The following is a 25,633-nucleotide window of genomic DNA, read 5'->3' as shown; positions in this document are numbered from 1 at the left end:
CAGAGGAAATTTGTACAAAGTGAAGGGAGGGAAGTTTAGGGGAGGCATCATGGGTGGATAGGCATGTGGGTAGGTATGTGGGTACGTGAGGTGGAGGCTGAAACAATTGGGGAATTCAAGAGACTCTTAGACAGGCACGTGGATGAAAGAAAAAAAATAGAGGGTTGTGGGGCAAGAAGGGGTTAGTACTTTTTTTGGAAAGGAATATATGGGTTGCAGTATTCTATGTTCTAAAAGTGAAGTCAATTGGCATCAATGAAAAAATAGTCCATGGCTTGGGGTCACATCTCGTATAAAGGTACACAGTTGTGGATGTTGTTGCAGAGCTATTATTCATGCCCTGACCCAACTGCTTGATCAATAACCTGAATCCCATTGCCAAGTTAGGTCTAGATAACATTCAGACAAAAACTCATGTGCTACAACGTTCCTAGCACAATAATGGCAGGTGACGACCATCTAAAACAAATCTAACCATCTATCCTTTAAATTGTGTAGCATTACCATAGCCAAGTCATTCATCAAATTCTGCAATGATGATACATTCAAATGGACCAGCCACATAAATAATCTGGTTACAATACCAAGTCAGAAACTGGGTGTTCCACAGCTGGCAACTCCCAACACCCTTTCTGTCTACAAAGCACAAATCTCCAACAAAACACCCTTCAATTGCACATATGTGTGCAGCAACAAGCGTATTCAAAAAGCGTGACAAAATCCAAGCACATGATTAATGCCCCATTCTCTCCATTAGCAATTAGTATCATCAAGAAAATGCACTGTTTGTAGTCAGAATTTCCTAAACTCTTGACCTCTACCAAGGACATGGACACAAGACACCTGCTGGTTTCCTTTTAATCTGTACCTCATCCTGACTTTGGACCTATTACTGCTTCCTCATTGTTGCTAGGTTTAAATCCTGGAACTACCACTTCATTAGCATTGTCAGGGTATCTTCACCTGAGAGTATGTGGCAGATCCAGACACCATCAGCATCTTAAGGATAGGCAATAAATGTTAGCTTCCCACAGATGCCAATGTGCCAAAAAAAAAGCAAAAAAATTCTAAGACAAAAGTACTATTAAAAAATGAGTCTTTATATAGAATTTTGGACCTAAACGGCAGCAATTCTTTTTTCTTGACCAGTTGAGTTCCTCCAACAGATAGTGATCCAGCAGATAGTGATCAGCTGCTAGACAACATTTGTTATTAATAAAAGAGAACGGTTTGAAAATTTCCATTCACAGCATTTTCCTTTTTGGCTCATTTCAAGGAAAACCCATGGACACCTGGAACTAGGAGTAAAACACGAAAGCCTGCAGATGCCGTAATTGAGGTAAAAACACAATAAACCATATTACCACTTACAGCACAGAACAGGCCAGTTCAGCCCTACTAGTCCATGCCGTAGCAAATCCCCACCCTCCTAGTCCCACTGACCAGCACCTGGTCCATACCCCTCTAGTCCCCTCCTATCCATGTAACGATCCAGTCTTTCCTTAAATGTAACCAATGATCCCGCCTCGACCACATCTGCCGGAAGCTCATTCCACATTCCCACCACCCTCTGCGTAAAGAAATTTCCCCTCATGTTCCCCTTATAATTTTCCCCCTTCAATCTTAAACCATGTCCTCTAGTTTGAATCTCCCCCTTTCTTAATTGAAAAACCCTATCCACATTTACTCTGTCTGTCCCTTTTAAAATCTTAAACACCTCTTTCAAGTCCCCTCTCAATCTTCTACGCTCCAGAGAAAAAAGCCCCAGTCTGCACAACCTTTCCCTGTAACTCAGACCCTGAAATCCTGTCAACATTCTCATGAACCTTCTCTGCACTCTCTCTATTTTGTTTATATCTTTCCTATAATTTGGTGACCAAAACTGTACACAGTATTCCAAATTTGGCCTCACCAATGCCTTGTACAATTTCATCATAACCTCCCTACTCTTGAATTCAATACTCCGATTTATGAAGGCCAACATTCCAAATGCCTTCTTCACCACACCATCTACCTGAGTATCAGCCTTGAGGGTACTATTTACCATAACTCCTAAATCCCTTTGTTGCTCTGCACTCCTCAATTGTCTACCATTCAATGTATATGACCTATTTAAATTTGCCCTTCCAAAATGCAGCACCTCACATTTATCTGTATTAAATTCCATCAGCCATTTCTCAGCCCACACCTCCATCCTTCCTAAATCACCTTTTAATCTACAGTAATCTACCTCACTGTCCACAACACCACCAATCTTTGTGTCATCCGCAAACTTGCTTATCCAATTCTCTACCCCTACATCCAGATCGTTAATATACATAACAAATAATAGTGGACCCAGGACCGAACCCTGAGGAACTCCACTCGTCACCGGCCTCCAATTGGACAAACAATTGTCTACCACTACTCTCTGACACCTTCCATCCAACCACTGCTGAATCCATTTCACTACCTCCTTATTTATACCTAATGCCTCCACCTTTTTTCCTAACCTCCTGTGGGGAACTTTGTCAAAAGCTTTACTAAAGTCCAAATAGACAACATCCACAGCTTTCCCTTCATCAACAATGCTGGTGTACTTTATATAGCAAAAATTAAAATCCATAACCATGAGGTTAAATGTAGGCAGGCGCCCGAACAGGAAGCCTGGTGGCAGATGTTCACACCATCTCCCATGAACAATCACCTGTCATCTCTGCCATGTGGCTCTGCGGGATGCCCATCACTTTATAACAAGCTTCGATCTGCTGAGCGACCAAGGGCTTGGTCGGGGCCATGAACACAATTTTCCCCGTGGGATACCAGCGGTAGAAGTTGTACATCAGCACGGCAGCGATAAAGGTCTTGCCCAGGCCGGTGGGCAGACAAACCAGCGTGTTGTGGAAGAGCGCGGCGCGGACCATATCGAACTGGTAGGTGCGGAGCGGCCAATTGGTCGGGTAAATCCACATGTCCCCAGAAGACAGGTCGAAGCCTGGGAGGGCAGCCCGGGATTCAGCCCGCCGGCTGCTGGAACTCGGCCCGCCGCTGTCCAGGCCCCGCTCTGCCTCGAAGACCGCCACCAGCAGCACGTCGTCATCCTCGCCCTCCTCGAAGCCGTCCTGCGCGGCCGCGGCGGCGCCGCCCGCATCTCCCGGCCGCCGTCTGCCCTCGGCCTGCAGGCCCACCTCCGGCCTCCTGTCAGCGCGGGGCTGCGACGAGCTCGACTGGGTGCCCCAGCTCTGGAACAGGGTCCGCTGCCGCCCGCCGTTCATTCGAGGACTTGCGGTTAAGGCGAATCCCGGCCGCTGGTCAACATCGCTTTGACGCTGTGGCGGTCGATGGAGCCGCGGCTCGAATCCGGCGCCTTTGCGTGACGCGCCGGGGTCAGAGGTGACCGCGCAACTCCCTGGGCGGCCCGCCCGCCATCTATGGCGCTCCTCCTTGTCCTGGGCCCATGCACAGGCTCCACCCCCCTCCGTTATATTTCCTTCCCCACTTTAAAGGCTATAATCAACCAAGTCTCTGAGAGATCATGGGGACCAGGGATGAGGATGAACATGGTACAGGATCCTCATGGATGTTCAAATCAGGCTCCTGGGTCAACTTCGTTCTTTCTTCATGTTGAGGAACTTTGGGGGGCATCTAAGGCGCTCTAGTATTTGCCAAAGCCCTTTCCTGCTCACGGTGTCGAAGGCTTTGGTGAGGTCAACAAAGGTGATGTAGAGTCCTTTGTTTTGTTCTCTGCACTTTTCTTGGAGCTGTCTGAGGGCAAAGACCATGTCAGTAGTTCCTCTGTTTGCGCGAAAGCCGCACTGTGATTCTGGGAGGACATTCTCGGCGACACTTGGTATTATTCCCTATAAGCACACCTTTCCTCAAATATGCCAACATACTTTCCACAACTGATCGCAGAATAATTACTCTCCTTCCTGGAGAAGGCATATTAAATTAATCTTTGTGGTAGGACTTTTGCTAAGTAAATTTTTTTTTTGAAAGATCATAACTGTTTTAGTGTCATACAGCATTCATTGTAAAATGTCCTTCAGCTTACTGAATCCCTGATCATCAAAGAACTAATCCGACATGTTTCAGTTTCTGTGAGAAACAGAAGTACCTTCACAGAAATTGCTCGAGACAAAAATTGAGAACAAAGAACATTTATTATACAACAATGCAAAGTTGGGTGCTTCCCCTTACCCTGGGAATACACACACACACTGGGACTCACCCAACATTTATACAGCTGATTTCAGTATAGAAGTACCCCCTCCCCCTTACATTCTTCTGCCTCCTGGATGAGTTTGGCATTAGGCAATCCTGTCTGCCTAAGTGCTGTTTCTGTGAACTTGGAGGACCAGGGGGGTATCCTGTCTGTGTCCCATCATGTCATTGTCCTTATTGACAAACCTGCCTTTGTCCTTATTTACACCTTCCCAACCCTCAGGGCTTAACTAACTCTTATATGGGGAACTTGCTGACTCTGTCTAAGGCTAGAAGACCCTTATCTTATTCAGACTAACTTCCTACATTCTATTATCTACCCTTATCCTATTCATACTGGCTTTATTCATCTCTCATATTTTCATATTAGTTTTACTCATCTCTCACAGTTTCTTATTCTCTTCTCATTCTACCACCCATCCATACACCAGGGACAATTGACAGTGGGAGGATCTGGGAATACCCGCATTCTTTTCCACTGGCATCCCAATTAATTGGCTGAGCGGTGCCTCAGGATTTGGAAGCCATTTGTGGTGTTTCCACTGAACCATCATTAACTAGTACTGGGTTTTTTTTCACCGAACACTACTTATCCCCGGAGATTGGAGAGACTACCTTCAACAGGAAATGGCCAGTTTTTTTAACTGGTTGAATCAGCCCGCCATCAGTTGGCGCCAGGGATACGAGTAAGGATAGAGGCCATCAATCCCCGGCGTGAAATAACGCTGGCGTGCTGACTGTTTCCTTTTTCCACTGGACCCTGTCCCAGTTTGTTTATTCCTGGGACAATGTGCCAATGAAAAAGGGGCTACAAATGCATTCTGCAGTGCATCCTTCAAACTACATGAAGCATTTTGATATACACAGAATGCTGTGATAATGTATTGCATTTTTAACCAGCTTTTTTTATGATAATGTTATCATTGTTTGGGAATGTAAACTACACCTTTAGAGTTCTTTGACCTTTATCTCCACCCACACTGATTTTACTTTCTGTTTCTGTTCTTCTCAGCCAAGATAATTCTCACCACTGCCTTTTTTCCTACCTTTCCCACTGCCAACTGTTGGACTCTGGCTTTAATTTATTTACTCTTAATTTAGTCTATGTGTGAACTGAGTCCAGCGCGTTCGTTGAATGAAGTGATAGGAGAAGGTATTCGGTTCAACAGTCAGTTTATTACACCACACAGCACAGCACAGCACAAGAATAAAACTTAACAGAGCTCTGGGTCAGTCTGTTAGTTCATAGGTCACCTGCCAGTGAGCTACTCCCCGAGACTGACCCCTATTGTCCAGTTGGCACAGTTTATATAGGTCAATCTTATCACACAGAACAAAAGTTGTTTTCCCTGCTAGATCTTTTTGCATAAGGGTTATCACAAGTCATCTCCTGTTTTGCAGATTTCTGGGGTGTAGCATTCCCATGTTAATCCTCCAGGCCAGACTATCCTGTTGTTTAGATCTGAAATTAATTCATCCCCAGATATTTCTAATCACCATTCGGTCCCTGTCTGGCCAATTTCTGCTGTTCTCTTTAACACCTCCTCGTGCCTTAATCTTCCTCCTAGACTGGTTTTCCATTCCCTTTGATTCTTGTGGGCCATTCTTTGTTCTGATCTGGCCTGTGTCTCCTGTGCTACTTCCCACCTCCTTCAGTTGAGCATTCCTCCTAAATCGTTTTATGCATATCCTCTCCCTGTATCTTGGGAGCAGCCAATTTTGTTCAGCCAACTTTGCTCCATGCTGTGACAGCCACTTAGCCACATTCCTCTTTCCCTGACTCATGCAGTACAAATAAACTTATTGATTAATCATTTATTTCATACTGTTTTAACCCCTAGATTCCAACAGTCCCCCTTTTGGTCTCATGAAAATGAGACCAACCACCAGTTAACTTATTAGATAGAGAAATCCGGGTTACATGCCAGGGTTGGCATTTCTGATCCCTTGTAATCATTACACTCTTGAGAGGGCAGTAGGGACAAATACATGCCTTGGGGTCTGGGGATGTCTCTCTGTGACAGCGCTCGTTGAATGAGGCACTGGAGGCAGGGAAGGATGCATGGGATCAGAATCAACGCCAAAACCACAAATCCAGCAACTAGCACTATAGTATGTATCCATCCCCAGTCTCCAGAGAACAAATTTCCCAGCCATGCGCTGCCCAAGGGTCGCCAGGTCTGAACCGGGACGTGAGCTAATTTGCGAATACCTGAAGAAATCTCCTTTACTGCTTGCCCATTGTCATCGATTTTTAAACAACAATAGATTCTACCATCAACAGTCCCCGGAGTCCAATATGTTCTTTAAAGGGACCCATTCAGAAAGTTCTGAGTCCGTAGTTGCTCACAGGTTCTCAGTCGCCGCCGTACGAATCTGTTCCAGTGTCCGTGCTGGTGGGTCCGTGGCTGCACACTGACTCCAATGATACCACGTCTCGCCTTTTCCCTGTAGTCGAACCGCATGGGACGTCCTCTCCACCCCTCGGTAGGGTCCTGTCCACCTGGGCTCCGACCACTTTCTCTTGATGACCTTTAGCAGAATCCACTCCGCGACTGAAGGTATCGGTGTTTCCCCTTCTCTGTTGTGACTTGTGACCTGTTGTGAAAAATCTGACACCAGAGCCGTTAGTTTATCATAATACAGCTTGCATCCCATTGAACTTACCTCATTCTTCGTAGTCTGACTTCCGGCTCCCGGTCCCGGGAACTGGTGCCCCGTTCGTAGTTCATATGGAGTGAATCCTGTCACAGAACTTACCGAACTCCTTATTGACATTAATGCCAGAGGCAACGCATCCACCCAATTTAGTTTGGTCCGTGCCTGTACTTTCCCGATCTTACCTTTTATTGTTTGGTTCATCCTCTCCACTATTTTCTGCCATGTTAATGCCTTCATGGGTAAACGTAACATTTGGAGCATTCAGGATCTTTTCTAGTCTCGTCTGCCTTAACGAAGTCATTGTAAATGCTGTGGAGCTCACAAATGCTACAATACTATGTGTTGTTAATACTGTCAGGCCATGTCCCATTACTATGTGTGCCACCTTTTGTAGAATCTTTGCTACTCCTGCTGCATGTCTTGTACATGGTGGGTGTCTGTCTTCCGTTGGGTCTAGTGTGATACTCCCATACATGAGCACACATCTTCCACCCCCTTTTTTCTGAAAAAGAACACCATCAATTGTGTGTGCTTTTTCAGAAACATCCAAAAAGAAAGGTAGTTTATAATTTGGAATCGCCAAATCTATAGCTGTTGTAAGAGCTTGCTTCAATAGAATAAAACTCATCTCAGCCTGTGCAGTCCAATCAAGTGTAGCTCCCAGATTCCTCATCCCCTGCTCATTCACCAAAGTTCGCAGTGGATGTGTCAACTCACCATACGATGGGATAAACTGCCTACTATAACCTAACAAACCCAAAAACAAAAGCATCTCCTTTACTGTCTTTGGTTTTGGATGATGTAGTATTAGTGTTTGATGTGCCGGGGAAATCCCTGTGCCTTTCGCTGAGACCATTCTCCCTAAAAAGGTGACCACCTGCCTGCAGCATTGCAGCTTTGAGCGAGAGACTTTAAAGCCTGCCTTAAACAGCTGCACTAGCAGGAGACAGGTGGCCTCCAAACAGGAAGCATGATCAGGTGCTGCTAATAGGATGTCATCTACATACTGGATCAGAACTACCCCACCTGGCAGTGCTAGCCCCCCCAGCTGTTCTTTCAATACCTGATTAAAAATTCCTGGAGATAAGATAAAGCCCTGCGGAAGCCTAGTATACCGCAACTTTCTTCCTCTATACGTGAATGAAAACACATCTCTTAATGGTTCTGCCAGCGGCAAGCAAAAGAAAGCATTCGCTAAATCAATGCAAGAGAACCACTTGTGGTTAGGGGTTAAAGCAGTCATGGCAGTATATGGGTTTGGTACTGGAACTGTGGGTGTTCTCACAATACCATTGATGCGCCTTAAGTCATGGGCCATCCGATATTTGCCCGTGTCTTGTTTAGGAACCGGTAAAATGGGTGTATTCCAACTAGAACGCGAATGTTCCAACACCCCTGAATACATAAGGCCATCAATGGTCTTTGCCAAACCTTCCTCAGCTTCAGGTTTGTGGGGATACTGCATCTGCCAAATAGGGGTGTAATCTGACAGTTCGAAGGTTATGGGATCAACCTGCTGACAAAAACCCACATCTGCTGATCCCACTGACCACAGGTTCTCAGTCTAGCATAGGGGCTGAGTCGGGGTGATCCATCTTCTCCCTACCATGAAATCGTTCAATCTGTCTATGCTCAAGGAGGACTTGATCATATGTAATGGACCAAATTCTGTATGCCTGAGCAGATGAGGAGAACTGCACTGTCGGTATTTGGGTGTCAGACCAGTCCCTTAGGGACTTCAAGTTCCGACACATCGGTCTCAAATCTTTTGCCTGATGAGTAGTGCCAATTGCAAGGGTGACATGAGGAATGGCCTCACCTGCCATCTCATACCATTCCAGCTGTTCAGATGTCAGTGCCACCGCAGCGGCCACTCCCTCCTTTCCTATCACTATGTAGTCCGAATTAATTTCCCATTGCCTGCCCTCTACCTCTTCATAAAAGGCATGCTGATACATTTCATCCCCATCCCTATCGTAAAAGAGGGTCATATGGGGGGGTCCGAGGGAGGGGTATACGGGTGTAACGTCTGGATCCACGGCTTCCATTGATTATAAAGCTTTAGCAGCCCTCCCTTCTGTGGGTCCTCTGGTTGCAACAGCCCCCAGTAAATGTCAGCCCATAGTCCCTCCGATGCGGATCCTCCAGCTGCCGCCAACAACATCTGAGAACCGGAATGCAGTGTAGTTACTGAACAGTTCATAGAATATCCATTTGGAAAGGTGACCTCTATTCCGCTGGGTCCACAAAGGATCGATGCTCCGCACTTGACCAACAGGTCTCTGCCCAAGAGATTGGTAGGGCACCTGGCTGACAAAATGTACTGATGTGTAAAAGTCTGTCCTGCCACAGAAGTGACTAGTGGTGTAGAAAACGGCAGATGTTCTGGTGTACCCGAGAACCCTATCAGCTGGACGCTAGAGGATGATGTTTTATCTTGGAACTCAGCGCCAGTGAGTGTTGAAAACCTGGCTCCTGTATCCACTAAAAACGATACTTTCATGTCCATGACTTTCATCTGCAGGAAAGGGTCTGCCAACCTAGCCTGCTCGTGGGTACTCGGGCTCTGTCACTGTGGGCAATATTGCTCCTCCTCTGTCAGCAAAGGGAATTGTCTCCTCGGAGCTAGAGCCGCATAGGGTGCCTGATGTACCAGGGGTGGCACTGACGATCTCTGGGGCTGGACCCAAGGCTCCTGTTGTGGTGGTCCATAGCCCCTTGCCCCCGGGTCCCGAGGCTCCCAAACTAGGGGACAGTCTCTCTTCAAGTGTCCTGGCTGACCGCATCCAAAACATACGGCTGGCTGCCTTCGTGGAGCACTCCGAACTCTCCCTCTTACTCGGAATCCCCCCATTGGACCTCCCATTCTGCCCCCATCGGTGGGACCCGGTGCCCAATATGGGGCCGGGTGCCAATTAGTATCATTCCCTTGTGGTGGCTGCGGTGGCTGCTGAATCATCTGGTTCGCACCCTTTGAGGAAATCTTTTTTTCCTCATTTGCCTTTTGCCTAGCCTCTGCCAATTGAAGCTTAAGGAGTTGCCAGACTCCGTAGTTTGTTTGTCCTCCTTTTGCTTAGCCCTGTAACGTTTCAGGTGATGGGTCAAATATTTTTCCCATTGCTCATTCGAGCAGCCAGGAATATCAGGGTTATTATCTAACGTCTCCCTCACAACAGCTGGCAGTCCGCTTGTTACTGCAGCCCTAAAGAGAGTAGTCTGCAAGGGATCTGCGGCCGGGTGTACTCCTGCTTTATTGGTCCAATTCTCCTTACACTGACTCAAAAAAGTAGAGATCTCCTCATCATCCTTTATGGAAAAAGTCAGGGACTGCATGACACCGGGGGGAACGGGAAACTTATCCCGCATTGCCCCTCCTATTGCCGTAGCATGGTTGGCAAATGGCTCAGCATCGAGGCACCTAGTGATTCCTGCGATCATTTCTACCTGCTGAATCTCCCACAGCCCAAGCTGTTTCCCCAATAATGCTCTCCAATCCCCTATGGCTATCTTATGTCCCATCGTAAATTGGCAGAACTTTCCCATCCACGCTCCACCTCCCTCAGTCGGAGGTGGCATTTTGTCCAAAATACAATTCATGTCAGTGAATGAGAAGGGTTGATACCTTTCCCCAATTTGCGGACCCTCATAAATTAGCGGCATCTGTCTATATCTTTCTGGAAGCCGTACTTCCCCCCTTTCCCGCAACGCATATCCCAAAGGGAAGCGAGGGTTCTCCTGACCCTGTCTTCTGTGTGTGATCATGCTTCCCTCTCTGCTTCTCCTAAGTACAGTAACAGCCGGATTTTTTCAAACCCTCGTGGTACCTTCCCCTGACTCTGAAGCTCTTTCCAAATCTGTTCGTACCGTTCCCTAGCCTGTCCTTCCTCTCCCTTCGGTCATCCTCCCAGTAATTGATTCCTTGTATTTTCCCACTGTCTGTCTACAGATGGGGGAACTCCTCTGTCTTCCCCGAACTCTTGCCCTACATCCCTTATTACTCCTTCCATCTCTGTTCCGATTTTTATCCCTTTAGACCTCGTACTCCCTGGCTCTCTCTCCTGGTAGGATTTTGACACCCTGCACTCTACTTCGCCCCTTTCCACGTTATATAACCACCAGATGACCAGCAGCTCCCTGAAAACAGGTGTTCCCCTTCAGGGATGATCAGAGAGAGAGAGCCAGGTGGGGGATTATGTGTCTCGTGGTTGTGTGAAGTGTCTATTGTTTGTTTTGTGGTTAGCTTGTTAGTTTCCCCCTTTGTGTGAAATGTACATTGTTTGTTTTGCGGTTAGTCTGTGTACACTGATGCCTCACTGTGTGACTGCCTATCCCCACTGTGTTTCCCTGATCCGTATTCTAAATACCTTGCCTCTATGCCCTCTCTACCCTGTAAAACAGTACAATCTGTAACCTCTGCTACCCCTTTTTCAGAAGTACTTAAAACATCGAGAGTAATACAGTGATATACACAGCAACAATACCAGCGTGCATGAAAAAACAGTTAAATGCCGAACACCTTATACAGATACTTATTACTATTATGGTACACGATTCTTAAACAAATGCTTATTACACACTATAGAAACAAATAACTATAACACAATACACCTTATACGGATACTTATTATACACTACTATGGTACACGATTCTTAAACAAATACTTATTACACACTATAGAAACAAATAACTATAACACAATACACCTTATACAGATACTTATTATACACTACTATGGTACACGATTCTTAAACAAATGCTTATTACACACTATAGAAACAAATAACTATAACACAATACACCTTATACTACTTGGCCAAGTGTCTAAATCTACCTCTCGAGATTGCTACAAGGGGCTCCAACCCCGTTCTACTAGAGGGACCTCAACCTCCTTAGAGGGATTCCAACCGGACCTCAACCTCCTTAGAGGGATTCCAACCTTTTCCTAGAGGGACCTCAACCTCCGTAGAGGGATTCCAACCTCCTTTTCCTAGAGGGACCTCAACCTCCGTAGAGGGATTCCAACCTCCTTTTCCTAGAGGGACCTCAACCTCCGTAGAGGGATTCCAACCTCCTTTTCCTCGAGGGACCTCAACCTCCGTAGAGGGATTCCAACCTCCTTTTCCTAGAGGGACCTCAACCTCCGTAGAGGGATTCCAACCTCCTTTTCCTAGAGGGACCTCAACCTCCGTAGAGGGATTCCAACCTCCTTTTGTTTTATTCTTGTCTTTAACTAGGTCTTTTGCAGAGTAGTGACAACGCACAATTTTATCTTTGCCAATAGCAGAACTTCGTTTGAACAGGCGTCTGCTTACCTCACTCTGTTGAATGGTCACTTGTTGTTATCATCACACCACAATCGACCGGTGTTTCGTATCTTTTCTTCCGTCACTTCTCCATCTTCATCACGTCGGGGTCACCAAATTGTTGGACTCTGGCTTTAATTTATTTACTCTTAATTTAGTCTATGTGTGAACTGAGTCCAGCGCGTTCGTTGAATGAAGTGATAGGAGAAGGTATTCGGTTCAACAGTCAGTTTATTACACCACACAGCACAGCACAGCACAAGAATAAAACTTAACAGAGCTCTGGGTCAGTCTGTTAGTTCATAGGTCACCTGCCAGTGAGCTACTCCCCGAGACTGACCCCTATTGTCCAGTTGGCACAGTTTATATAGGTCAATCTTATCACACAGAACAAAAGTTGTTTTCCCTGCTAGATCTTTTTGCATAAGGGTTATCACAAGTCATCTCCTGTTTTGCAGATTTCTGGGGTGTAGCATTCCCATGTTAATCCTCCAGGCCAGACTATCCTGTTGTTTAGATCTGAAATTAATTCATCCCCAGATATTTCTAATCACCATTCGGTCCCTGTCTGGCCAATTTCTGCTGTTCTCTTTAACACCTCCTCGTGCCTTAATCTTCCTCCTAGACTGGTTTTCCATTCCCTTTGATTCTTGTGGGCCATTCTTTGTTCTGATCTGGCCTGTGTCTCCTGTGCTACTTCCCACCTCCTTCAGTTGAGCATTCCTCCTAAATCGTTTTATGCATATCCTCTCCCTGTATCTTGGGAGCAGCCAATTTTGTTCAGCCAACTTTGCTCCATGCTGTGACAGCCACTTAGCCACATTCCTCTTTCCCTGACTCATGCAGTACAAATAAACTTATTGATTAATCATTTATTTCATACTGTTTTAACCCCTAGATTCCAACACAACCCTCCTAGAAACGACCTGGTTAGCCGTTCACACTGGACACACTGGTTCATGTGGATATCTCGAATCCAGTGTTGATGTCCTGAGTGATGTATTACATACTCACGGGGCAGTGAAATCATAGCGGAAATAAAGCATATAAATGCTCAATGTATAAAAGAGCATGGGAAAATACATGCACAATTTAGTAATACTTATGCATGCAATATTTAAAAGACTGTTGGAAAATCTATTGCAGTGGGCTTCAGACTGTTCAAACTTGGGAATTGAGAGGACATTAGGCTGAGCACTAATGAATGTTCTGTGATTATACTGGGTAAAGAAGAATAACATAACATTTACATTGTATTATAAGTAATTTTGAGATAATCTGTGATGTAATCACCGATACATGCTGACAGCCCTACCAGTCGCCCCACCGGCCACCTGTGAAATATAACTACACTAATATTAAAACTACCAGAATGACGCACGCACGCAGGCACTGACTTTACTAATAGTATCTGGTAGAGCTGGTTGGGATCTTTCACACTGCTAAATTACCTGCTAAGGACCCTCTAAATTGTCTGGTTCAATCCACTTTATTTGACAGTGTGGACTTAACCAGATAGCAGGTACCTTGAATGTTTATTTCTTGGCCATCATGCAATAACATCTTGTAAAGGCTGACAGATTAATTTATCATTAGTTCACTTAATTATTATGAAAGCTCTGTGCCTAACAATTACATGGTTACCTCTTCTTTAACATGTTTGATCTCTTTCTCTGGGACACTTTACCTTTCAGTATGTATTTTTAATGCAAACCTAATGCCCCACCTCAAGGCAGCAAGCAATGACTGTAACCTGTGCAATACACAAATGTGCTGGAATAACTCAGCAGATCACACAGCATTCATAGAAACTCAGAGTAACTAATGTTTCAGACCTGAGCGCTTCATCAGGGTATGAGCAAAAATAGACAGGGGCCTGAATATAAAAGTATGGGGACATGGAGGAAGGAGAGGTGAGGAGGGATGAAGGGGCAGGGGAGGTGCACAGGCTAACAGGTATGAGGTCATAGGTGGATACAGGTGGGAGGGTAGAAGAGAAAAAGGCTGAGATGTGATGGGAGAAAGGGGGTAGCTCTTGGATCGGAGAGGGAAAGGAAGGGGATGGGGAGCTGGAGAAAAGAAGATGGGGATAGAGAAAGAAAGATGTGGGGGAGATTTAACAGAAGTCAGTTTTTATACCATCTGGTTGGAGAGATCTGAGATGAAATATAAGGTGTTGTTCCTCCAATTTGTGCGTAACCTCGGTCTGGCAGTGCATGAGGCCATGGATAGACATATCATTGTGGGAATGGTGTGTGAAATTAAAATGACTGGCCACTTCTCAGCTCTTTTCTACCCTCCCACCTGTATCCACCTGCTGTTGGTGGTAGTGTGAATTATATATTTGTAGAGGTGTGACCGGTGCATTAAATAAACTCTAGGAGACATTAGGAGCTTCAGAACATGTGTTAACACTTTATTGAAAACTTAGTTAAATCCCAAGTGTATTTACATGTACAATTTTGTCATTGCATCTCACATTCACACATTTTACATTCTAAAGTACAGCAAAAATACAGTTATACCATACTAATGGATATTTTTCCACCATACTTTCAGGGAGAACATTCTGTATTGCTGCATAATCTTCTCATGTTTGCTCTGGTTTTCAATTATATTAAATTTGCATCCTCTGCTTAACAGCTCATCTGCCACTGGAAACAAATTCTCTTTATTTACTCTATAAAAGCTGTTTGATTTTGAATTATTCCAATAATTTTCCCTCCAACCTTCTGTGATATTCTTGTATATTGCTATGTAAAATGCCATGTGATCAGTCATGGCTTATCCATGCATATACTGCAATATGCCTTCAGAGTTGCTTGCTGCTGGAGTGGAATAAACTTCTTTGGTCAAAGCTCCTATATTCATCAGCTATAACAGTCAGCAGAATCTTCCAGAGCCCTAACAGAATTTAATAACCACACTTCCTGCTCCAAGGCGAACAACCTCATCTTCTATACTCCCTCCACATTTCTGAAAACTCTCATTTCTAGTACCATTTCAGTAATATCGACACTCTTCCTTAATGTTTAAACATTCTTTCCAGTTTTATGTCTAGAAATGGACATATCATCCAGCAGGGGTCTAATGAGTGTTTTGAAATATTTAGTATAATTTCCTTAGTGTATTCTCAGTTAATGCTTATGAAGACAAGAGTTCCACAAACAGTGCCCTCCATAATGTTTGGCACAGACACATTTTCCTTTATTTGCCCCTGTCCTCCACAGTTTTAAATTTGTAATCAAAAAATTCATGTGATTAAAATACACATTCCAGATTTTATTCAAAATTATTGACATGCATTTTATTTTGACCATGTAGAAATGACAACACTTTTTTATACATTGTCTCTTCATTTCAGGACACCACAATATTTGAGCCATAGCAATGGTGTTTAATTTTGATTTAGACATACAGCACGGTAACAGACCATTTCAGCCTACGAGTCCATGCCTCCCAATTTACACCCAATTGCCCTACAACCCCTGGTGCATTTCAAATGGTGGGAGGAAACCGGAGTGGTCCGGATTGCTGGTGCTGTAAAGGCGTTGCACTAACTACTCTGCCAACTCTAGTGCTCTAGATTGAAGTAGTCACACTTAGTATTTTGCTGCATATCCTTTGCATGCAATGAATGCTTTTTTAAATAAATTTTTAATTAATACTTCACCATGAACCACGACAGTAACAATATATTACAAATATTTAGTATTAAAATATACACAGTGACATTTTCATTTTTCTCCCCCTTCGAACCTGGTGGTGCGAGTCTTGGGGCACTGATACCTCTTTCCAGTGAGCAGAGGTGAGCGGCCCGGTGAGGTGAGCGGTCTGGCGAGCGGCCCGGCGAGCGAGCGACGCGGCGAAGGAGTGGGACTTCCAGGCTTTGGCTCAACAGGCTTAGGCGAAAGCAGGCAAGGAGAAAGGTAAGCAGCATTATTTTAACTCAGTCATGCCTATGGGGTTAGTGCTTTGTACTGGGTGTCAGATGTGGGAACCATGGGTGAGATCCACCCTCCCAAATAGCCACATCTGCGTCAGGTGCACCGAGTTGGGGATCTGGAGCTGCAGCTTGAGGACCTGCGGCTGGTAAGGGAGAGTGAGGAGTTAATAGATTCAACTTTCAGGGAGATAGTTACCCCGAGACCCGATGTGTCAGGTAAGTGGGTAACTGTCAGGGGAGGGAAGAAAAATGCCTGGAAAATGGAGAGCACACCTGTGACTACCCCTCTCAGCAACAGGTATATTGTGTTGGATGCTGCTGAGGGAGATGACCTGATAGAAGCTGGCCGCAGTGACCAAGTCGCTGGCACTGAGCCTGGCACAGTGGTACAAAAGGAGGAATGCAGTGGTCATTGGGGACTCCATTGTCAGAGGTACAGACAAGAGATTCTGTGAGCCAGATAGGTATACCCACATGGTGTGATGACTCCCTGGTGCAAGGGTACGGGATATCTCAAATCGGGTCCAGAGTATTCTAAAAGGAGAGGGCGAGCAGTCTGATGTCTTGGTACATGTGGGTACCAATGACATAGATAAAAAGAGGGAGGAGGTACTGAAAAAGGATTACAGCAAGCTAGGACAGAAACTAAGAAACAGACCGCCAGGGTGGTGATCTCTGGATTGCTACCTGTGCCAAGTGCAACTGAGGACAAAAATGGAAGGTTAAGAAAATGAATGTGTGGCTGAGGGGCTGGTGTAAAAGACAGGGTGTTGGCTTCTTGGACCATTGAGATCTCTTTTGGGAAAGGCATGACCTTTACAAGAAGGATGGGTTACACCTAAACCCAAAAGGCGTCAATATATTGGCAGCTAGGTTTGGTACAGCCGTCGGATGGTGTATGATAGGGCAAAGGACAGGAAAGATAAAATAGGAAAAGTTAGGTTAGGCAGTGAAAGTAAAAAATCAGAAAGAGCAAGGAGGGTGAAAAAAGCAAATCTGAAGGCTTTATATCTTAATGCAAGAAGCATTCGGAACAAGGTAGATGAATTGGCTGTGGAAATTGAGACAAACAAATACGATTTGATTGGGATTACAGAAACATGGCTGCAAGGTGGGTAAGCCTGGGAACTTAACATTCCGGGGTATACAATATTTAGGAGGGATCGGCAAGAAAGAAAAGGGGGTGGGGTAGCATTGATGGTGAGAGAAGGGACCGACACGATTGATAGGAAGGATATTAACTCGGAAGATGCGGAATCTATATGGGTAGAACTGAGGAATAGCAAGAGGCGGAAAACGTTAGTGGGGGTGGTATATAGGCCTCCAAATAGTAATGTAGAGGTGAGGGAAGGCATAAAAAGAGAAATTAGAGAAGCGTGCAATGAGAGAACAACTGTCATCATGGGAGACTTTAATTTACATATAGATTGGACTAGCCAAATTAGTAAAAATACTGAGGAGGAGGAATTCCTTGAATGTTTATGGGATGGTTATCTAGACCAATATGTCGAGGAACCAACTCGGGAGCAGGCCATTTTAGACTGGGTATTATGCAATGAAAAGTAGCTAATCAGCAATCTTGTTTTACGAGGCCCTTTGGGTAGGAGCAATCACAATATGATCGAATTCTCACTCGACATGGAGAGTGAAGAAAAGAGAGGGCAACAAGCCACTGGAGTATAAAGGGCAAAAAATCTTCATTTATCCAGATATAAGTTTTGAACTCCTAAAGAAGAGAAAAGAGTTCAATACAGCAAAGGCGATTTTATGGAAGAAAGGGTATAAATTTATACTAAAGCATCCAGCGGTATTGAAAATATTTATTCCAGGACAACAAAACAGACTATTCTCGGATCCAGAAGAAGCACGAAAATTTGCAGAACAATTACAAAAATAGACTGAGGGAGGAAGATGGGTAATGAGAGTAAAAATGATCACGATTGATATGTATGTGGGTAAAGACAAAAATAGACTGAGGGATGAAGACGGGTAATGAGAGTAAAAATGATCACGATTGATATGTATGCGGGTAAAGAAGTATAAGAGTGAATAGAGACAATGTGCATACGTGAATGTATCTGTACTTAGAGGAAAATATAGATAGTATAGACAAGAATTAATAAGGGAAGGTAATGGAATAGAGAGAATAAGGAGGGAATTAAAAGAGTGACCTTTGTGACATATGAAAAGTGAAATCTTTTCTGGGGGGGGCGGGGTGGGGGGAAATAGCGGTCACTGCAAAATCAGTTGACGCTTGCGAGTGGATTCGCAAATCCAAATGGAGAGGGGAGATGTGGTTGTCCGACAAGGGATAAAGGACAACTCAGGAGGTGAAGGGGAGATTGGGGATAAATAAGATAGAAATAGGAGAATAAGGAAAATGTTGGATGTTGTAGGAATGTTGTCTTATAAAGAGTTGAAAATAAGAAAACAGAAATGGAAAAGGAGGAAAGGTAATGATGGAAAAACGGAAAGAGAAGATAAACAAAATATAAAAGGGCTACGCTGAACTATATGTCTTTAAATATTAATGGAATACATAACCAAATTAAAAAGGAAGAAACTACTAAATTTAAATGAATAAATGTATTCCATTAGAAAAAATAACATATAAGTTAAGAAATAATATTGAAATATTCGAACAAGTATAGGAGCCTTACATTAAATACAATAGCGAAAACCTACCGGGGACAAACATTACCTAAGTTGATGGAAGGAGAAGGAAAGAAAAGAATGGTCTCAGTAGAATTTCTGGTGTAATTTTGTTGAATGACAACATTGTCTGACTGGCTTAATGCAACCTAGATTGTATACCTAAAATGGATGAGAGGGGGGGGGTGGGGGGGTGGCTTGGGAGGAGGGAGGGGGGGGGAGAAAAAGTCACTGTATATGTGTGAAAAAGAAATAGTGTATATCATGGCTAATGTGATTTATGGTGTGAAAAATAAAAAATTTAAAAAAAAAGAGAGTGAAGAAATTAAAACCAAGACTAAGGTCCTGAATTTAAATAAAGGGAATTATGATGGTATGAGACGGTGGTGTTTATGGGGGGGTTGATGGTGGATAGACAATGGAAAGCATTCACAGATCTAATGGAAGAATTGCAGAAATCGTTTATGTGCGTTTTTGGCATAAAAATAAACCAAAAAAGGTGACTCAACCGTGGATAACAAGGGAAATAAGAGACAGCATTAGGTCCAAAGAGAGAGCATATCAAATGACCAAAAAAAGTACCAAATCCGAAGACTGGGAACAGTTCAAGATGCAGCAAAGGAGGACAAAGGGATTAATCGAGAGGGTAAAAATAAATTACGAAAGTAAGCTTGCGGCAAACATAAAAACCAACTGCAAAAGCTTTTATAGATATGTCAAGAGGAAAAGATTGGTGAAATCCAGAGTAGGTCCCTTGCAGTCAGAATCAGGGGAATATATAATGGGGAATAAGGAAATGGCAGACCAATTAAATTCTTACTTTAGTTCTGTTTCCAAAAGAGAGGATACAAATAACCTCCCAAGGATGTTGGGAAACATAGAGACTAAACATAGGGAGGAGCTGAAAGAAATCAGTATCTCTAAGGACATGGTCTTGGGGAAATTGAAGGGATTGAAGGCCGATAAATCCCAAGGGCCTGATAATCTACATCCTAGGATACTTAAGGAAGTGGACATTCAGATAGCAGATGCTTTAAGAATTATTTTCCAGAACTCGATAGACTCAGGATCGGTACCCATGGATTGGAGGGTAGCTAATGTTACCCCACTATTTACAAAGGGGGGTAGAGAAAAAGTGGGGAATTATAGGCCGGTGAGCCTTACATCAGTAGTGGGCAAAATGATGGAATCCATTATTAAGGATATAATAGCGGAGCATATGACTAGCAGAGAAGGGATCGGACAGAGTCAACATGGATTTACAAAAGGTAAATCGTGCTTGACAAATCTATTGGAATTCTTTGAGATGGTGACAGGTAAAATAGATGGGGGAGAGCCAGTGGATATGGTGTACCTGGACTTCCAAAAGGCCTTTGATAAGGTCCCACATAAACGACTGGTATGCAAAATCAAGGCTCATGGGATTGGGGGCAAAGTACTGATGTGGATTGAGAACTGGCTGGCAGATAGAAGACAGAGAGTTGGGATAAACGGCTCATTTTCTGAGTGGCAGGCGGTGACCAGTGGGGTGCCACAGGGATCTGTACTGGGACCCCAGCTGTTCACAATTTACATTAATGATCTAGATGAGGGGATTGGATGTAATATCTCCAAATTTGCAGATGACACAAAGCCAGGAGGGGTTGTGCGCACTGAAGAGGGGGTCAGAAAGCTCCAGTGTGATTTGGATAAATTGGGGGACTAGGGAGATACATGGCAAATGCACTACAATGTGGATAAATGTGAGGTTATCCACTTTGGTAATACAAACTGGAGGGCAGATTACTATTTGAATGGCAATAGATTGGGAGATGCGGAAGTGCAGAGAGACCTAGGGGTTCTTGTGCACCAGTCACTGAAGGCGAGCATGCAGGTACAGCAGGTGGTTAAAAAGGCAAATGGTATGTTGGCCTTCATATCAAGAGGGTTTGAGTATAGGAATAGGGATACCTCACTGCAGCTGTACAGGGCCTTGGTGAGACCCCACCTGGAGTATTGTGTGCAGTTTTGGTCACATTATCTAAGGAAGGATGTTCTTGCAATGGAGGGAGTGCAGAGGCGATTCACCAGGCTGAGACCTGGAATGGCAGGAATGACTTATGAGAAAAGATTGTGCAATTTAGGATTGTACTCGCTGGAGTTTAGAAGATTGAGAGGGGACCTCATAGAGACCTATAAAATTCTGGCAGGACTGGACAGAATAGATGCAGAAGGGAGGTTTCCAATGGTGGGGGTCCAGAACCCGGGGCCATGGTTTGAGGATAATAGTCAAACCATTTAGGACCGAGATGAGGAGGAATTTCTTTACCCAGAGGGTGGTGAATCTGTGGAATTCATTGCCACAGAGAGCAGTAGAGGCAGGTTCATTGAATATATTTAAGAGGGAGTGAGATATATTTCTTAAGTATAAGGGAATTCGGGGTTACGGAGAGAAGGCGGGGATGGGGTACTGAACTTTTAAGATCAGCCATTATCTCATTGAATGGCGGAGCAGGCTCGAAGGGCCGAATGACCTACTCCTGCTCCTATCTTCTATGTTTTTCCCCCCACCCTCCCCACACCCTATAACTTAAAGCAGGAAATGAAAGAAAGAAGGAAGAAAAAATAAATAAGCCATAGAAGAACACAAAAGAAAAGAAAAAGAAATTGTGTCATCCAATATTTCATATTTAATTATTTTCATACTTGTAACCTAACACTTCAAGAGATGGAGGTCTGAAATTGTCGGTTTCTAATATACTCTATGCATGGTTCCCACATTTGTTCAAAAAGAGCATATTTGTCTTTTAGATTGTAGGTAATTTTTTCCAATGGAATACACGCGTTCATTTCTATGTACCGTTGTATTTTTAAGGTTGCTTCCGTTTTCCAAGTTATCATTATGCACTTTTTTGCTGCTGCGAACGCGATCATAATGAATCTTTTTTGAACCGTCTAATTTTAGACTCAATCCTTTATCTTTTATGCTGTTTAGCAGGAAGAATTTTGGATCTTTTGGTATCCTATTTTTTTTGTAATTCTATTTAATATTAGGTTTAAAAGCTTTCACTTTTGTACATATCCAAATTGTTCCAATTTCTTGTTTACAGCAGAAGCATTTGTCCGATATTGTTGGATTCCATTCTTTTAACTTTTGAGGTATAACATATAGTCTATGTCACCAATTGTATCGTACAAAACCGAGTATTTATTTTATTAATCATGGTACCTGCACATAGTTCCTTCCTTCTTTATTCATATATTTAAATCTTTTTCCCACCCTTGTTTGGGTTTATATATAGCTTCATCATTTTCCTTGTATTGCAATTTACTCTACATGTTTTTGATTTTTTTTTACTATCGCTGTGTCTGTAATTAAGTTTCCTAGCAGCTACTCTCAGGTCATCTTAGACTAGTTCCCAACTTTTCTTTTAAATAAGTTTTCAACTGATAGTATGAAAATATTGTACCATGTGATATTTCATATTTATTTTTTAACTGTTCAAATGTCAATAAATTATTTCCCAAAAAGCAATCTTTTATTCTTTTAATTCCTTTTCTTGCCCATTCCTTAAAAAATAAATGGTCTATTATAAAAAGGAATAAATAGGTTTTGTGTTAGTAACATTTTTGGTACTTGATAATTTATCATCTTTCGCTCCAGATGTATTTTCTTCCATATTTTTAGCATATGATGTAGTATTGGTAGATTATTATGTGCACCAGTTTCTCATCCCATTTATAGAGTATTCCTAGGTTCAGACCTTTTCAGGGACCTGAATTACTGTATTTATAAGGTTCAGGGACCTTTTCTCCTAATTTACATAATTCTATCTTGAGCCAATCCGCTTTTTCTCCCGTCTGATAAAAATCTGATAGATATCTTAACTGTGCTGCCCTGTAATAGTTTTTGAAATTAGATAGCTGCAATCCTCCTTGTTTATACTGTACATCCATGTTAATTTTTCCAAAGCCACTCTTGATTTTTTACCCTTCCATAGAAATTTTCGTATTAATATATTTAATTTCATAAAATATTCCCCTGTCAAAGGAATTGGTAGTGTTTGGAATAGATATTGTAGCCGTGGAAATACATTCATCTTTTTTTTTAAAATTTTTTATTTTTCAAACCATAAATCACATTAACCATGATACACACTTTTTCCTTTTCACACATATACAGTGCCATTTTCTCCCCCCCCTCCCTCCTCCCATCCCACCCTCCCTACCTCCCCCCTCCCGTCCATTTAAAGTACAAAATCTAAGATACATTAAACCAGTCAAACAATATTGTCATTCAATAAAAATACACAAGAAATTCCACTGAGTCCATTCTTTTCATTTCCTTCTCTTTCCGTTAATTTAGGTAGTGAATGTCCCCGGTAGGTTTTCGCTATTGTGTTTCATGTAAGGCTCCCATATTTGTTCAAATATTTCAATATTATTTCTTAAACTATATGTTATTTTTTCTAATGGAATACATTTATTCATTTCTATATACCATTGTTGTATTTTCAAATTATCTTCCAATTTCCAGGTTGACATAATACATTTTTTTGCTACGGCTAGAGCTATCTTAATAAATCTTTTTTGTGCATCCTCCAAATCAATTCCAAATTCTTTGTTTTTTATGTTACTTAGGAGGAAGATCTCTGGATTCTTTGGTATATTGTTTTCTGTTATTTTATTTAATATCTGATTTAGATCTTCCCAAAATTTTTCTACTTTCTCACATGTCCAGATTGCATGAATTGTTGTTCCCATTTCTTTTTTACATCGAAAACATCTATCAGATACTGTTGGGTCCCATTTATTTAAGAAATACATTCATCTTGATGCAGTTTACTCTCCCTATTAGAGTTAGTGGTAAATCTTTCCATTTCTCTGTCTTCCTGTATTTTCTTTATAATAGTTGGTAATTTAATTTATGCAAATGATTTAAATTATTTTCTATCCTGATACCTAGGTATCCCTTTATCATAGTTTCTTTTCATATCAGCTCTGACAATGGTTCTATAGCCAAAGCAAACAGGGAAGGTGATAATAGGCATCCCTGTCTTCTTGGCCTACTCAATTTCAAGTGGGGTCTGAAACATATCCATTTGTTACCACTTTTGCCAAAGGACCATTATACAGTGCTCTAAATCCAATTAATACATTTTTACAGTAATTTGAATTTCTGTAGTACTTTAAACAGGTAATTCCATTCCACCCTATGAAAAGCTTTCTCTGCAACAAGAGCCAGTACCACAGTTGGTGTTTTATTTATTTGTGCTGTATGGATTAAATTAATAAATTTACAGACATTATCTGCCACTCTTCTATTTTTAACAAATCCTGTCTGATCTAGCATCACTAATTTTGGTTCACAGTCTGTTAATCTATTCGCTAGTAATTTTGCAATTAATTTATAATCTGTATTTAGTAAAGATATCGGTCTATATGAAGCCGGTGTCAACAGTTCTTTTCCTGTTTTTGGAATTACTGTGATTATTGCCATTTTACATGAGTCAGGCAAATTCTGGGTCTCTTCCACCTGTTTCATTACCTCTAAGTGGGGCAGAATTAATAGATATTTGAATACCTTATAAAACTCCGTAGGGAATCCATCTTCGCCTGGTAATTTCATTAGTGTATCATGTATTTCTGTAATTGTCAGGAGCTTTAGTAATTTATTTTGATCTTCCAATTGTAATTGGGGTAATTCAACATTTGACAAAAATTCACCTATTTTGACATTCTTTCCTGGGATTTCAGTTTGATACAATTGCTTATAAAAATGTTTTAAATTTCCATTAATCTCTAATGAGTTATATGAGATCTGTTTATCCTCCTTCCTTGTTGCTATGATAGTTCGTATTGCTTGTTCTGTTTTTAGTTGCCAAGGCAATATTTTGTGGGTTTTCTCTCCTAATTCATAATATTTTTGCTTTGTTTTCATAATGTTATAACCTTTTTTCTATAGTACAGTTTTTGTTAAATTAAACTCCTTATACTTTTTTAAAAGTTCGAGGCTTATATCTAGTTTATTAGTATGGATCAAGGTTTCTGATGTGTCAATTCTCTGTGGGCTCTGTCAATTTCTATTTTTTCTTGGAGTTCTTCTACTCCCAAGATCTGTGGGATCCATCTTTTTATAAATCCTTTTATATCTGCACCTTCTTCACTTCTTTCAGGCCCACTATTTTTATTTTATTACTTCTGCTGAAATTCTCTAAAATGTCAATTTTTTGGACCAATAAGACATGTGTCTTCTTAATCTCCTTATCTCTATCTTCCAATTTTCTCTTAACTCATTCACTACCTTCCATTTCATCACCTCACTTTCTCATTTCTGTCATAGGATTCTCCATTCTTTGTATTTTACATCTGTCTCTTGCATGGTTTTTTTTTAATAGTACTGAATTCAGCCATTATTGTTTCCTTTAGAATCTTTATCTTCCTCTTGATTTTCTTTCTCTTGCTCCATTCCTTGGCTCCGTGTTGATTTTGCTTCCATCGTTGTCTTCTCCATGGCATCTCCCATTATAGAGTCACCATCTTGCTGTCGGTGTCCATTCCCTTCGGTGTCCTCTTTAGTATACATACCACGCATGCGCACTGCCATTTCTTTTTCAGGCTCCACAAGCCAACATTCCAGACCACCCTGGGGGACATCGCCGCCGAACTGCCCGCTTCGCATCTCAGGCCATCCTCTTTGGGAGAGCTCCGGTTCACGGACTCTGGTAAGGCCTTCCTCTTTTCTTTCCTGGTGATTTCTTCACCTCTTCTTTGCTTGCCTTTGTAGTCATTCCTTCTTTGGAGCCATCCTCAGGTTTTTATACTTTTTATCTTGCAACTTTTTTATGTTTTATTTTAATACCTTTTTTTTCAACTTGCTCTGTGGTT

General features: G+C 42.5%; 1 protein-coding gene across 6 annotated transcripts in view; it reads right to left on the bottom strand.

Annotated features, from left to right (window-relative positions):
* The window catches only part of fancm (FA complementation group M), a 108,466-nt gene extending 105,117 nt beyond the window's left edge, over nt 1–3,349 (bottom strand). For all 6 annotated transcript variants that reach the window (XM_069916355.1, XM_069916356.1, XM_069916357.1 and 3 more), the window contains exon 1: nt 2,687–3,349. In XM_069916355.1, coding sequence (XP_069772456.1) covers nt 2,687–3,254 — 568 coding nt within the window. In that variant the 5' untranslated portion in view covers nt 3,255–3,349. The remainder of the gene's footprint in view (nt 1–2,686) is intronic.
* Nucleotides 3,350–25,633: the final 22,284 nt, after the last annotated feature.

Source organism: Narcine bancroftii, chromosome 2 (genome assembly GCF_036971445.1).
Source record: "Narcine bancroftii isolate sNarBan1 chromosome 2, sNarBan1.hap1, whole genome shotgun sequence".
NCBI lineage: Eukaryota > Metazoa > Chordata > Chondrichthyes > Torpediniformes > Narcinidae > Narcine > Narcine bancroftii.
Note: the sequence above shows the minus strand (reverse complement) of the source record. Positions and strands in the feature narration are given on the sequence as shown.